The 16,679-nt window shown below is 52.2% G+C and overlaps 1 protein-coding gene across 1 annotated transcript; it reads right to left on the reverse strand.

The window, feature by feature from the left end:
* Positions 1–7,875: 7,875 nt before the first annotated feature.
* On the reverse strand, positions 7,876–14,821 carry LOC116958322 (cytochrome c oxidase subunit 7B, mitochondrial-like). Its single transcript, XM_032980875.2, has 3 exons — positions 14,626–14,821; positions 12,179–12,315; positions 7,876–9,261 (listed from the first exon to the last, which is right to left on the reverse strand). Exons 1-3 carry the CDS (start codon positions 14,660–14,662, stop codon positions 9,187–9,189), a joined length of 249 nt encoding a protein of 82 aa, XP_032836766.1. The 5' UTR covers positions 14,663–14,821; the 3' UTR covers positions 7,876–9,186.
* Between the last annotated feature and the right edge of the window lie 1,858 nt (positions 14,822–16,679).

Below are 16,679 nucleotides of genomic sequence, written 5' to 3' on the forward strand. Positions count from 1 at the left end.
GCTCCGCTCGTTCTGAGCGTCGCTCCTCCGCCCTCCGTTGTTGGTGGAGGGCGACTACCTCCAACTGCCCAGTAGCGTCCTTCACGAGCCTCCTCCACAGAGGCCGATCTTGACACCGCTGGTACCAGTCATCGGCAAGTCCTCTCAGCTCCACGTCCTCCTGTACCACATCACTCCATCTCTTCTCTAGCCCGTGCCGCGCCCGCTTAGCCCCCTCAATCCGGCCGAACAAAAGCTGTTTCGGCATGCGGTGGCTGGGCATGCGGGCTACATGATCCAGCCATCGCAGCCTTGCCCGCCGGAGGAGCTCACCGATGGGACCTTGCCCAGACCTTTCAAGGATTTGTGAGCTCCTCACACAATCCAGTCTGGTTAAACCCAGGATGGATCGTAGGCAGGCCAGCCTAAATGTTTCTAACCGGCGAAGATGTTCCATTAGGGGGGTCCACGTTTCGCAAGCGTAGAGAAGGGAGGGAATGACCGTGGCCGAGAAGACCTGAAGCTTAGTGCGGACAGACAGACCAGGTAGCTTCCACACAGCGTTACGCAACCGATGAAAAGATATTGCCGCTCGACTGATTCGGAGTGAGACCTCTGCTGTTAAACTGGAGCCAGTCATAAGCACACTGCCCAGGTATGGGAAACTCTCCACTCTCTCCACAACTGCCCCATCACCGATTGGGAGTTGTGGGGGTGGAGTGTCCGATGGTACAAAATACCCAGGCAGGTGCTTAGTTTTGGTGGGGCTGATGGTAAGGCCCCACCTCTTAGTGGCACGCTCCAGTCTCAGCAGCAGCGTCTCCAACTCCTCCTCTGAATGAGCAGCTATTACCAAATTATCAGCATACATAACGTGGTTGAGCAATAGGGAGCCATCCCTTGACCGCACCCGGGCATCAATCAGCCTCCCATTATATCTGTACCATATGGAGATTCCCCCGGTACAGCTATTGAAGGCTTCATGAACTACGTGGTCAAAATAGATGTTAAATAATGTGGGAGCCAGAGGACATCCCTGTCGCACCCCAAGGTGTACAGGGAAAGGCTCTGACTCCCGGCCACGTAGTTTTACCCGGGCCCGCTCACCATCATGAAGGTCATTAATGATCGTGAGCAGAGGGTCAGGTACTCCAAAAGCACGCAGAACAACCCAGAGCCCAGGCCTACTGATGGTATCATAGGTCTGGACCATGTCAATAAAGCAGAGATGTAGGTCTTGTTGGAATTCCCTACACCTCTGCTGTAGCAGACGGACAGAAAATATGGCATCTGTTCAGGACCACCCTTTCCTGAAACCGCATTGGGGCTCCGCAAGCCTCTCCTCAGCGTGCCTGGCAAGGCGATGTTGAATAATCCTTGCCAGGACCTTTCCCGGCACACTGAGGAGTGAGATGCCCCTGTAGTTGTTACAGTCTGTGCGGTCCCCCTTCTTAAAGAGGGGGACCACCAGGGCATCCTTCCAATCCTGCGGAACCCGTCCAGTGGTCCAGACCGTTGTTATGATGTCATATAGGGCAGTCTGTGCACAAACGCCACCCTCCCTCAGCATTTCGCTTGGGAGATCGTCTCTGCCCGCTGCCTTTCCTTGTCTCAGACTCCAGATTGCCTTCAGTACTTCCTCAACAGATGGCACCTCAGCCAGCCACTCACAGGGGGTGACTTCTTCCAATATTTGAGGCACCGCAGCCTCAGCAGGGTCATCCTCACTTTGTGCCACGATGTTTTCCTGGCTGAGGGATTTTCCCTCCCCCAGGACCTCACAGAAATGCTCAGCAAATCTGCAAACCTGTTCCTGGGGGTCGGAGATTGGATCACCGTTTTTTCCCCTAATGATGGTAATAGGTGTGGTGCTGCAGGTTACTTTTTTGATGGAGTTTAATAGAGATTTGTGGTCACGGGCCATTGAGGCAGACTCCATCTCCTCAGCAACCCGCGACCAGCAGCCATCCTTGCAGCGCCTCACGGCTCTCCGAACCTCCGAGCGAAGGCTGCGGTAAGCCTCCTCATTCTCTGACGTGGGATTCTGTAGCCGATGACAGTGGGCCTGTCGCTTTTTCTCAACCATCCTGAACACCTCCTCTGTCAGCCAGGTTCTCTGGGGAGGTCTGAACCGCGTACCCAAAGCAGCCATTGCAGCTGCATGAGTCACAGTCCTAAACCTCGCCCATTTACCCTCGACATCAGGAGGAGTCGGGGACGATGCCAATCCCAGCCGCAAGCGATGATGAAATTCTCGTTTGCAACTTTCATCAGATAACTGAGACCAGGCCACTTTAGGTTGGAATGGGGTCCTGGGTGTACACCCACCACCGGAGTGGAAGAATGGCAGGCGCATCTTACAGATGACTAGTCGATGGTCAGAGGGCAGATCAGCTCCACGGTGGGTCCTGGTGTCAAGGACATGGGCTCGCATCCGCTGGTCCGTCACTATGTAGTCCAGCAGATGTTCTTGCTTGGACCCGGCATGCATCCATGATGTTGTGTGGATGCGCCGATGCCGGAACAGCGTGTTGGTAATTACAAGCCCATGGGCTGCACAAAAATCTAGCAGCCTCCTACCGTTATTGAGCTGATCTGGCCCATGCCCTCCAATCACTCCAGACCAGGTGCCAGTATCATGACCAACTCGGGCATTGAAGTCACCCAACATGATGACTCTATCCCGAGGGGCCACTTTAGCCAGCACCTGTGACAAGAGGTCATAGAAGGCATCTGACTCATCGGCTTTGCCTGCATCCCTCCATGGATGTTCATCTTCGGTGGGGGCATAAGTAACCACGACCACTATTCCTCGCCTCCAGTTGATGGGAAGGCGAGCCCAAAGTAGCCTGGGGCATACAGGTTCCCACACCTCACCGCCACGCTCCCACGCCCCTTTCATTATTTTGTTCAAAAGAAGAGCCACACCCTGTTGTTTGGCAGTCTGCTGCCCCGAGTAGAGGACTGTCCACCCCTCATGGTGGCAGGAGCCAGAGCCGGTCCACCGGACCTCCTGAATGCCGCATAGATCCAGGCGGTACCGGTCCAGCTCCCGACAGAGGAGTGGCAGCCTCTCCTCCGCAGTGAGCGTTCGAACATTCCACGTGGCCACCCGTAGTGGCTTTTCGTTGTTTCTGGAGGAGCCCCGAGGGTGGATATTCAATCTCCTGGCTCCGCCAATTGGGGTTTGGCCAGGAGACGTCATAGACGCCTGGCCCCCCGGGGCCTCCGGCACAAGCTTATTAGTTACATATTTCAGTTTAACTCGTGGTTTCGTGGTAATTAATTGAAAGTGGAGGGGTTACCAGCCCCTCGCACCCGTCCAGAGCCCCCGTTTAGCCCCTGTGGTGGACACATATGCCATGAGGGGAGGAGCCAATCAAAATTGGATCTCCCCCCACAGCACTGTCCACGACAGAGTTGCCCGTCCGGCACCGCGAGGAGGTAGGGGGTTGTTTTGCCAGACTAGACACACACACACACAGACTCACACACACAGACTCACACACATACACACACAGACACTCACATACACACTCACAGAGTCTCTAAAGTAGTCGGCGTTATTTAATTATTTTATTAACCGGGGCCGCCCGGGCCAAGTGGAGCTGCTGCTGCTTGTGTTGATGTTGTTGATGTTTACTGTACTTGTGTTGATGTTGTTGTTGTTTACTGTATTTGTGTTAATGTTGTTGTTTACTGTATTTGTGTTAATGTTGTTTACTGTACTTGTGATGATGTTGTTGTTTACTGCACTTGTGTTGATGTTGTTGTTGTTTACTGTACTTGTGTTGATGTTGTTGTTTACTGCACTTGTGTTGATGTTGTTGATGTTTACTGTACTTGTGTTGATGTTGTTGTTTACTGTACTTGTGTTGATGTTGTTGTTGTTTACTGTACTTGTGTTGATGTTGTTTACTGTACTTGTGTTGATGTTGTTGTTTACTGTACTTGTGTTGATGTTGTTGATGTTTACTGTACTTGTGTTGATGTTGTTGATGTTTACTGTACTTGTGTTAATGTTGTTTACTGTACTTGTGTTGTTGTTGTTTACTGTATTTGTGTTAATGTTGTTTACTGTACTTGTGTTGATGTTGTTGTTGTTTACTGTACTTGTGTTGATGTTGTTTACTGTACTTGTGTTGATGTTATTGTTTATTGTACTTGTGTTGATGTTGTTGTTTACTGTACTTGTGTTGATGTTGTTGTTGTTTACTGTACTTGTGTTGATGTTGTTTACTGTACTTGTGTTGATGTTGTTGTTTACTGTACTTGTGTTGATGTTGTTGATGTTTACTGTACTTGTGTTGATGTTTACTGTACTTGTGTTGATGTTGTTGTTGTACTTGTGTTGATGTTGTTGTTTACTGTACTTGTGTTGATGTTGTTCATGTTGTTGTTTACTGTACTTGTGTTGATGTTGTTGATGTTGTTGTTTACTGTATTTGTGTTAATGTTGTTTACTGTACTTGTGTTGATGTTGTTGTTTACTGTACTTGTGTTGATGTTGTTGATGTTTACTGTACTTGTGTTGATGTTGTTGTTGTTGTTTACTGTACTTGTGATGATGTTGTTGATGTTTACTGTACTTGTGTTGATGTTGTTTACTGCACTTGTGTTGATGTTGTTGTTTACTGTACTTGCCCCTATAGCCTCGTGGAGGCTACCTGGGTGGAGGAAGTGGGGACCTTTGCCTTTGTTTCAGTGATTGGCGAACCACAAATCACCAACATCATCATCATCAGCAGCAACATCATCACCATCATCACCATCATCATCACCATCATCACCATCATCACCATCAACATCATCATCACCATAATCATCAACATCACCATCATCATCAACATCACCAGCAACATCATCACCATCATCATCACCATCATCATCATCAGCAACATCATCACCATCACCTCCGCCCTCCGTTGTTGTTGGAGGGCGACTGCCTCCAACTGCCCAGTAGCGTCCTTCACGAGCCTCCTCCACAGAGGCCGATCTTGACACCGCTGGTACCAGTCATCGGCAAGTCCACTCAGCTCCACGTCCTCCTGTACCACATCACTCCATCATCATCACCACCATCATCACCACCATCACCACCATCATCATCAACACCACCACCACCATCACCACCACCATCACCACCACCACCACCATCAACACCACCACCACCATCACCAACACCACCATCATCACCACCACCACCACGACCATCAACACCACCACCACCATCACCACCATCACCACCACCAACACCACCATCACCACCATCACCACCACCATCAACACCACCACCACCAACACCACCATCAACACCACCATCAACACCACCACCATCAACACCACCATCACCACCATCACCACCACCATCACCACCACCATCACCACCACCATCACCACCACCACCATCACCACCATCACCATCACTACCATCACCACCATCACCACCACCACCATCACCACCACCATCACCACCACCATCACCACCACCACCATCAACACCACCATCACCAACACCACCACCACCATAACCACCACCATCACCACCACCACCATCACCACCACCATCACCACCACCACCATCACCACCACCACCATCACCACCACCACCATCACCACCACCATCACCACCACCACCGTCATCACCCCGTGAGTGGCCTCTGACGTCGTTGTGACCCCCATCTACCGTCCCTGCCGCTCCTGGGGTGCGGTGACGTCACCGGAGCCTCCGGTGCGGTGACGTCACCTGAGCCAACGGTGCGGTGACGTCACCTGAGCCTCCGGTGTGGTGACGTCACCCGAGCCTCCGGTGCGGGGACGTCATCTGAGCCTTCGGTAAGATGACGTCATTCACAACCGCTGCACCACCACTCCCCCAAGACACTCAAACAGTGCGCTAACCACTGCACCACCGCTCCCCTAAGACACACACACACAGTGTGCTAACCACTGCACCACCGCTCCCCCAAGACACACACACAGTGTGCTAACCACTGCACCACCGCTCCCCCAAGACTCACAGACAGTGCGCTAACCACTGCACCACCACTCCCCCAAGACACACACACACAGTGTGCTAACCACTGCACCACCGCTCCCCCAAGACACACACACAGTGTGCTAACCACTGCACCACCGCTCCCCCAAGACACACACAGTGTGCTAACCACTGCACCACCGCTCCCCCAAGACACACACATAGTGCGCTAACCACTGCACCACCGCTCCCCCAAGACACACAGTGCGCTAACCACTGCACCACCACTTCCCCAAGACACACACACAGTGCGCTAACCACTGCACCACCGCTCCCCCAAGGCACACACACAGTGCGCTAACCACTGCACCACCACTCCCCCAAGACTCACAGACAGTGCGCTAACCACTGCACCACCGCTCCCCCAAGACACACACACAGTGCGCTAACCACTGCACCACCACTCCCCCAAGACACACACACAGTGCGCTAACCACTGCACCACCACTCCCCCAAGACACACACACAGTGCGCTAACCACTGCACCACCACTCCCCCAAGACACACACACAGTGCGCTAACCACTGCACCACCACTCCCCCAAGACACACACACAGTGCGCTAACCACTGCACCACCGCTCCCCCAAGACACACAGTGCGCTAACCACTGCACCACCACTCCCCCAAGACTCACAGACAGTGCGCTAACCACTGCACCACCACTCCCCCAAGACACACACACAGTGCGCTAACCACTGCACCACCGCTCCCCCAAGACACACACACAGTGCGCTAACCACTGCACCACCACTCCCCCAAGACACGTGAAGGGTCAAACGCCCGCCAGCAGGTCACGGGACAGACCCAGCAGGTGCCATGGGTCGACTGCTGGTGCCAGGCTAGGTACAGGTCACGGGACAGACCCAGCAGGTGCCATGGGTCGACTGCTGGTGCCAGGCTAGGTACAGGTCACGGGACAGACCCAGCAGGTGCCATGGGTCGACTGCTGGTGCCAGGCTAGGTACAGGTCACGGGACAGACCCAGCAAGTGCCATGGGTCGACTGAGACGACTGGCTGATGCACCACCTGTGCCCCCGACTGTGCCAATGGGTGCAAGCCCAAGTTACATATTTTCGAGCTGGTAAACCTCGTGCCAGCCACCGCGGTTATACGAGCTCAGCCTGATATCTCCGGCACAAAGCGCGATTAAAAGTCACCCGGCGCTCCGTTGTTGTGAGCGTCGCTCCTCCGCCCTCACACACGCGCAGACTCACAGACGCGCAGACTCACAGACGCGCAGACTCACACACACACAGACACACACACACGCGCAGACTCACACACGCACAGACTCACACACGCACAGACTCACAGACGCGCAGACTCACACACGCGCAGACTCACAGACACAGACTCACACACACACATTCACACACGCGCAGACTCACACACGCGCAGACTCACACACACTCACAGACTCGCACACACTCACAGACTCGCACACACGCGCAGACTCACACACACAGACTCACACACACGCACAGACTCACACACACGCACAGACTCACACACACTCGCAGACACAGACTCACACACACTCACAGACGCACAGACTCACACACGCGCAGACTCACACACGCGCAGACTGACACACGCACAGACTCACACACGCGCAGACTGACACACGCACAGACTCACACACGCGCAGACTCACACACGCGCAGACTCACACACGCGCAGACTGACACACGCGCAGACTGACACACGCGCACTCACACACGCAGACTCACACACGCGCAGACTCACACACACACACACTCACAGACGCAGACTCACAGACGCACAGACTCACACACAGACTCACAGACACACAGACTCACACACAGAGACACACACAGACTCCAACATGAGGCGGAGTTATGTAATTATGTATACACCTTTTATTTAAATTGGACGTCACGTGAGCGGGTCACGTGCACACACACAGTTTAAGGGTCGGGGCTCGGACCGAACCAAGTTAGCCACAGGGCTACGGTGGGGGGGTACGGTGGGGCAAACCATTCGCATCATCGTCCACATGGCGGGGGGGAGGGAATCTGTGTGGAAGAAACCATTTGAGTGGTGGTGGTGGGGGGGGGATTGAGTGGGAAGGAGGGTGATTGGTTAAGAGCCGATTTGGGAGACTCCACTGGGGTCTCTGTGTGGAAGAAACCATTTGAGTGGCGGTGGCGGGCGAGGAGGGGGGGTATGGAGGATTGAATGGGAAGGAGGGTGATTGGTCAAGAGCCGAGTTGGGAGAGTCCACTGGGGTCTCTGTGTGGAAGAAACCATTTGAGTGGCGGTGGCGGGGGGGGGGTATGGAGGATTGAGTGGGAAGGAGGGTGATTGGTTAAGAGCCGATTTGGGAGACTCCACTGGGGTCTCTGTGTGGAAGAAACCATTTGAGTAGCGGTGGCGGGGGGGGGGGTATGGAGGATTGAACGGGAAGGAGGGTGATTGGTTAAGAGCCGGGTTGGGAGACTCCACTGGGGTCTCTGTGTGGAAGAAACCATTTGAGTAGCGGTGGCGGGGGTATGGAGGATTGAGTGGGAAGGAGGGTGATTGGTTAAGAGCCGATTTGGGAGACTCCACTGGGGTCTCTGTGTGGAAGAAACCATTTGAGTAGCGGTGGCGGGGGGGGTATGGAGGATTGAACGGGAAGGAGGGTGATTGGTTAACAGCCGAGTTGGGAGAGTCCACTGGGGTCTCTGTGTGGAAGAAACCATTTGAGTAGTGGTGGCGGGGGGAGATTGAGTGGGAAGGAGGGTGATTGGTTAACAGCCGAGTTGGGAGACTCCACTGGGGTCTCTGTGTGGAAGAAACCATTTGAGTAGTGGTGGCAGGGGGGGGGGATTGAGTGGGAAGGAGGGTGATTGGTTAAGAGCCGATTTGGGAGACTCCACTGGGGTCTCTGTGTGGAAGAAACCATTTGAGTAGCGGTGGCGGGGGGGGTATGGAGGATTGAACGGGAAGGAGGGTGATTGGTTAAGAGCCGAGTTGGAAGAGTCCACTGGGGTCTCTGTGTGGAAGAAACCATTTGAGTGGCGGTGGCGGGCGAGGAGGGGGGGTATGGAGGATTGAACGGGAAGGAGGGCGATTGGTCAAGAGCCGAGTTGGGAGAGTCCATTGGACCTCCCACCCACCCACCCACAACAACACCCACCCCTTCAAACCTCCCCCCCCCCTTTTTCACTGCCTCCACTCCTTGGGCGTGACCTTGCCGATGGGGGACAGGTTCCACGAGATTCCGGTCTGAGTGCAGGCCTGGGCAGGCAGGGGGGAGGGAAGGGGGGCGACAAGGGAGACCGATTCCGATGTAAAGCTTTCGCGCTACCTGCAGGCGATTCACACTCCTTTGGGTAAAGCCGCCGCTGCCGCCGCTGCCGCCGCTGTCGCCGCCGCCGAATATAAAACGATAAAAAATTTCCTCCCGACGTTTCGACCGCGGCACGGGCAACTGCCGTCATCAGTTGCGAAAAGCACAGCGAGCGAGCGAGCGAGAGAAAGAAAGATAGAGAGAGAAAACACACCAGCGTCTCGCCGTGCTTTTCGCGCCCGATGAAGGCGACTGCCCCCTTGCTGCGGTCGGAACGTCGCGAGGATTTTACCGTTTCGTTATTTTATCGCTTCCCTTCTACGCGGTGGCTTTGCCGAAAGGACCAAGGGTAAGAGAGACGAAGCTCACACCGGCGCGTGTGTGTGTGTGGTAGTAGTAGTAGTAGACGTAGATGGAGTCGTGGTGGCAAGCAAAATACTTTAAAATTTACACCTCATCACGATTCACGATTCACTAGGTCCCTCACTGCGAAGGGGGTAATGGCCCCCCGCCATCTGCCCGAGCAACACGAGGGAGGAGGCACAGCCTCCGGGCTACCGTACCCCGGCCGTTGGCCCCCCCCCACCCCGGCTTGGCTGGAGACCCAGCGGAGGCTGACCGGCCGCCGGTACCGCTGGGTCACGTGACCACTGGGCCCGTCCAGACGCTGCCCCCCGGGAAGGAGGTCGGGCTGAAGGGGCCTCCCCGGCTTCGGCGTGAGAACGACTACCCGCTTTGCTCATAGGAGGCCCGCCTTTCGTACGATTTCCCCCGGCCCTCGGGAGAGATGCTGGCCACAGGATAGCCCAAACATTCTGTGTTTGTTCGATCCCACTCTCTGGTCTCGGACCAGGGTTCTGGGTGATCCCACACACACACACGCACACACGCACACACACACACTTCACAGCCTCCACCCCCTCAGGCGGGGGGGGGTCTTGATCAGGGATACCAATGACCCCCGTTGTGGTAAGTACCGTGTAGTGTGTGCGTGTGTACAGGGTGACCACCACATCTGTACAGGTGTGTGTGTGTGTACGTAGTGTGTGTGTAGTGTGTGAGTATGTAGTGTAGTGTGTGTGAATGTAGTGTGTGTGTGTGTAGTGTGTGAATGTAGTGTGTGTAGTGTGTGAGTAATGTAGTGTGTGTAAATGTAGTGTAGTGTGTGTGCATGGTGTGTGTGTGTACGTAGTGTGTGTGTAGTGTGTCTATACATGTAGCGCAGTGTGTGCGTGTGGTGGGTGTGTGTGTGTGTAGTGTGTGGTGTAGTGTGTGTGGTGTGTGTGGTGTGTCTATATATGTAGCGCAGTGTGTGCGTGTGGTGTGTGTACGTAGTGTGTGTGTAGTGTGTGTAGTGTGTGTGTAGTGTAGTGTGTAGTGTAGTGTGTGGTGTGTCTATATATGTAGCGCAGTGTGTGCGTGTGGTGTGTGTACGTAGTGTGTACGTAGTGTGTGTGTAGTGTGTGTGTAGTGTGTGTGTAGTGTGTATGTAGTGTAGTGTGTGTGTAGTGTATATGTAGTGTAGTGTGTGTGAATGTAGTGTGTAGCGTGTGTGGTGTGTCTATATATGTAGCGCAGTGTGTGCGTGTGTACGTAGTGTGTACGTAGTGTGTGTACGTAGTGTGTGTGTAGTGTAGTGTGTGTGTGGTGTGTCTATACATGTAGCGCAGCGTGTGTAGTGTGTGTGTAGTGTGTGTGTAGTGTGTGTGTAGTGTGTGTGAATGTAGTGTATAGCGTGTGTGGTGTGTCTATACATGTAGCGCAGTGTGTGCGTGTGGTGTGTGTACATAGTGTGTGTGTAGTGTGTGTAGTCTAGTGTGTGTGTAGTGTGTGTAGTGTAGTGTGTGTGTGGTGTGTCTATACATGTAGCGCAGTGTGTGCGTGTGGTGTGTGTACATAGTGTGTGTGTGTAGTGTGTGTGTAGTGTGTGTAGTGTAGTGTGTGTGTAGTGTAGTGTGTGTAGTGTAGTGTGTGCATGGTGTGTCTATACATGTAGCGCAGCGTGTGGTGTGTGTACGTAGTGTGTGTAGTGTGTGTACGTAATGTGTACGTAGTGTGTGTGTGTAGTGTAGTATATGTGTAGTGTAGTATATGTGAAGTGTAGTATATGTGTAGTGTAGTGTGTGTAGTGTCGTGTGTGTGTGGTGTGTCTATACATGTAGCGCAGCGTGTGCGTGTGGTGTGTGTGTAGTGTGTGTGTAGTGTGTGTGTACGTAGTGTGTGTGGTGTGTCTATACATGTAGCGCAGTGTGTGTGTGCGTAGTGTGTGAATGTAGTGTGTGTGTGTAGTGTGTGTGTATGTAGTGTGTAGTGTAGTGTACATAGTGTGTACGTAGTGTGTGAGTATGTAGTGTCGTGTGTGTGAATGTAGTGTAGTGTGTGTGTAGTGTGTGTACGTAGTGTGTGTGTAGTGTGTGTGTAGTGTGTGTAGTGTAGTGTGTGTGTAGTGTGTGTACGTAGTGTGTGTGTGGTGTGTCTATACATGTAGCGCAGCGTGTGTGTAGTGTGTGTACGTAGTGTGTGTGTAGTGTGTGTGTAGTGTGTGTGTAGTGTAGTGTGTGTGTGTACGTAGTGTGTGTGTAGTGTGTGAGTGTGTACGTAGTGTGTATACGTAGTGTGTGTAGTGTGTGTGTGGTGTGTGTGTATGTAGTGTGTGTAGTGTGTGTGTAGTGTGTGTGTAGTGTAGTATATGTATAGTGTAGTGTGTACGTAGTGTGTACGTAGTGTGTGTGTGTAGTGTAGTATATGTGTAGTGTAGTATATGTGTAGTGTAGTATATGTGTAGTGTAGTGTGTGAGTATGTAGTGTGTGTGCGTGGTGTGTCTATACATGTAGCGCAGCGCAGCGTGTGCGTGCGCGCCTCACGTAAAACCAGACGGCGGAGCAGAAGGCAGCGCCGCTGCCCAGCAGCAGGAAGCCGTACTTCTTGTGGAAGTTGGCGCCCTGCACGCCGGTGCCTTGGTGGCACTGGCGTGCCACGTGCAGCGTGGCAGACGCGCGGCCTGGAGGGAGAGGCGGTGGGGGATGGGGGTCATGGAGAGGGAGACACGGGGAGGAGACGGGGTCGACTCGTGCCAACGGGGGTTGCACGTGGATATTCTTTCGCACCCAGACCCATAGATACCCAGACCCATAGAGACACCCAGACCCACAGAGGCCCATAGAGACACCCAGACCCATAGAGACCCATAGAGACACCCAGACCCATAGAGACGCCCAGACCCATAGAGACACACAGACCCATAGAGACGTCCAGACCCATAGAGACACCCAGACCCACAGAGACCCATAGAGACACCCAGACCCACAGAGACCCACAGAGACACCCAGACCCACAAAGACCCATAGAGACACCCAGACCCACAGAGACCCATAGAGACACCCAGACCCATAGAGACTCATAGAGACACCCAGACCCACAGAGACCCACAGAGACACCCAGACCCATAGAGACACCCAGACCCACGGAGACACCCAGACCCACAGAGGCCCATAGAGACACCCAGACCCATAGAGACACCCAGACCCACAAAGACACCCAGACCCACAGAGGCCCATAGAGACACCCAGACCCACAGAGACACCCAGACCCAGAGACCCACAGAGACACCCAGACCCACAGAGGCCCATAGAGACACCCAGACCCATAGAGACACCCAGACCCACAGAGACACCCAGACCTACAGAGGCCCATAGAGACACCCAGACCCACAGAGACACCCAGACCTACAGAGGCCCATAGAGACACCCAGACCCATAAAGACTCAGAGACACCCAGACCCACAGAGACACCCAGACCCACAGAGACACCCAGACCCACAGAGGCCCATAGAGACACCCAGACCCATAGAGACCCATAGAGACACCCAGACCCAGAGACACCCAGACCCACAGAGACCCACAGAGACACCCAGACCCACAGAGGCCCATAGAGACACCCAGACCCATAGAGACACCCAGACCCACAGACCCATAGAGACACCCAGACCCATAGAGACACCCAGACCCACAGAGGCCCATAGAGACACCCAGACCCATAGATACCCAGACCCATAGAGACGCCCTGACCCACAGAGACCCATAGAGACACCCAGACCCATAGAGACACCCAGACCCATAGATACCCAGACCCATAGAGACACCCAGACCCACAGAGACACCCAGACCCACAGAGACCCATAGAGACACCCAGACCCATAGAGACACCCAGACCCATAGAGACACCCAGACCCATAGAGACACCCTGACCCATAGAGACACCCAGACCCATAGAGACACCCAGACCCACAGAGACCCATAGAGACACCCAGACCTAGAGACACCCAGACCCATAGAGACTCATAGAGACACCCAGACCCATAGAGACTCATAGAGACACCCAGACCCATAGAGACACCCAGAGACCCATAGAGACCCATAGATACCCAGCCCCATAGAGACACCCGGACCCACAGAGACCCATAGAGACACCCAGACCCATAGAGACACCCAGACCCACAGAGACCCATAGAGACACCCAGACCCATAGAGACACCCAGACCCATAGAGACACCCAGACCCACAGAGCCCCATGGAGACACCCAGACCCACAGAGACACCCAGACCCACAGAGACACCCAGACCCATAGAGACACCCAGACCCATAGAGACCCATAGAGACACCAAGACCCATAGAGACCCATAGAGACACCCAGACCCATAGAGACCCATAGAGACACCCAGACCCACAGAGACCCACAGAGACACCCAGACCCATAGAGACACCCAGACCCATAGAGACACCCAGACCCATAGAGACACCCAGACCCACAGAGACCCATAGAGACACCCAGACCCACAGAGACCCACGTAGACCTACACAGATCGATAGAAACCCACAGACCCAGAGATTTTCACGGCTGACCGCGTACGGTGCAAAAGAAGTCCCGCAGAGTCGCTGTACACAAAGCTGTCCAGATGTCTTGTGACCCCCCCCCCTACATTAATGAACCTCTAACACCTCCCCACTCACCTCTGTCAATATTAACTATTAATAAAATATATACAGGGTGCTTCTCAAAACATTGTTTTAAACACTTCTGAGAATTTGCAAGAGATGCGGATAGCTATTAACCATAAATTCGTTATCGCGTTCAAATACGTTGACTTTTTGCATTAAAAAAACGACGAGAGTCCCATATAAGTGTTAACGTTGTGTTGTTTTTGCTCGAAGCACCCTGTGTTATTATTATATCTGTAAAGTTTAATTTTATTTTACCAGCCGGAGAGGGCTGATTGCCTGAGGGGTGGCTTAAAATATAACATTTAGGCACCTGAGATCGCCAGTGCGGAGCGGGTGAGACGCAGCATTGTTGAGGTGTTTGTTAATTAAACAACAATTAACGACGAAATTTTGTATTTAATGTTTGTTTTAACAACAAACAAAAATTTCTCCTCAGAACTTGCGAAGCCGAACGCGGCAAGGTGGACCCGGTCACTGCTGAAGAACGAAATGGCGGGAAGGGGGAGTGGCCCCGAAACGTCACTTCCGTCAAAGGCGAAATTAATTTAAATTTTGTAACTAAGTTCGTTCGTTTTTCGACGCGTGCTGTAGGTTTTTTATTAACTTGATGTTTTGTTATTTATGCGCCGTTTTATTCTTGTGCCTCGGTTTAATAAAATAATTTTTAAAAATTGGTTTGGTTTGCCGGATGTAACGTTGATGCGGCAGACGGCGTCTGGGGGGGCGGACGTTCTTGCCGCGTGACGTCACTAAGTAAAATATATATTTTTCAGGTTAACTCAAAGGGAGCCAAGAAAATTGTGCGCTGTTTTATTACTTATGCTTCGTTTTTAAACATAAATTGTAAAAACTAAATTTTGTTAAGTTGCCGGATGTGACGTCAGTGCAGTGGACAGCGTCCGGGGGCGGACGCTTCCGGCACGTGACGTCACTAACTAATAAAAAAAATAAAAGATATATTTTTTAATGCTTGCTTAAGTTGTTTTTGTTACCTTTCGGGGTAAGTAAATTCTGCATTTTACATTTTTATATTTAAACCTCTTTTTTAAACAAAAAAATTGAAAAAAGTGGTGTTTTTTAATCAAATGTTTTTTGTTGTGGTTTTCACGCCTGATAATGATTGCTTGTGTTGCAGTCGAAACGTCGTAAGAATTGTATTGTTTTATATTTTTATTATTTTATTGCTTCCCTTCTACGTGGTGGTGACTTTACCGAAAGAACCGGACGTGACGTTCATGCAGGGGGAGGGCGTCCGGGGGCGGATGTTCCTGTCTCGTGACGTCACTAACTAAATACTAAAATATTTCTAATATTACAATTTTTTTGACGCGAGGTTTAGTTGTTGTTATCTCTAAGGGTTAGCAAATTATGCGGCGTATATTTTAATGTCCATCCTCGTTTTTGAACGAAAATGTAACAAGTCGCCGGACGTGACGTCGCTGCTGGCGATTGGCGATGCGGAGTGTCGCGCAAACGCCAGCGATCGTGACGCATTTCCGCCGGAAGTGTCAACATATTTATTTAATTAAAATTGTAAAAACGTAAAAAAATATATATTATTTGTTTAATAGTTCAGTTTTATTACGAACCTTTGGCAATGCGATTAAAACTGGCCGGTTTTTTTGTTGTTGGTAAATATTCCACCCCCCACCACCAAATAATAAATATATAAATATTCCCGTGCCGTTGAAGTTTGTGACGTCGCTGATTGTGACGTCACCCATTGTGACGTCGCCAATTGTGACGTCGCCCATTGTGATATCCCACGCGGGCGTTGATTACACAGATTGTAAATGTTGTTGATTTGCTCTCCAACACACACGCTAATCACAATCACCCTGATCGCCCCATACCCATCTACACTATCAATTACAACCCCTCGTCTCGCCCCATACCCATCCACACTACCAATTACAACCCCCATCTCGCCGCATACCTATCCGCACTACCAATTATAACTGTTCCTGAGACCGTTATACTTATTATCCGCAACACCAATTACAACCCCTCGTCTCGCCCAATACCCATCCGCACTACGAATTACAACTCTCCGTCTCGCCCCATACCCATCCACACTACCAATTACAACCCCCATCTCGCCGCATACCTATTCGTACTACTAATTACAACTGTCCCTCAGACCAACACCAATTACAACCCGCCGTCTCGCCCCATACCCATCCGCACTACGAATTACAACTCTCCGTCTCGCCCCATACCCATCCACACTACCAATTACAAACCCCATCTCGCCGCATACCTATCCGCACTACCAATTATAACTGTTCCTGAGACCGTTATACTTATTATCCGCAACACCAATTACAACCCCTCGTCTCGCCCTATACCCAACCGCACTACGAA

The sequence above is a fragment of the Petromyzon marinus genome (assembly GCF_048934315.1).
Source record: "Petromyzon marinus isolate PM22_M1 ecotype Great Lakes invasive population chromosome 76 unlocalized genomic scaffold, UKy_Petmar_22M1.pri1.0 chr76_unloc.2, whole genome shotgun sequence".
Taxonomy (NCBI): Eukaryota; Metazoa; Chordata; class Hyperoartia; order Petromyzontiformes; family Petromyzontidae; genus Petromyzon; species Petromyzon marinus.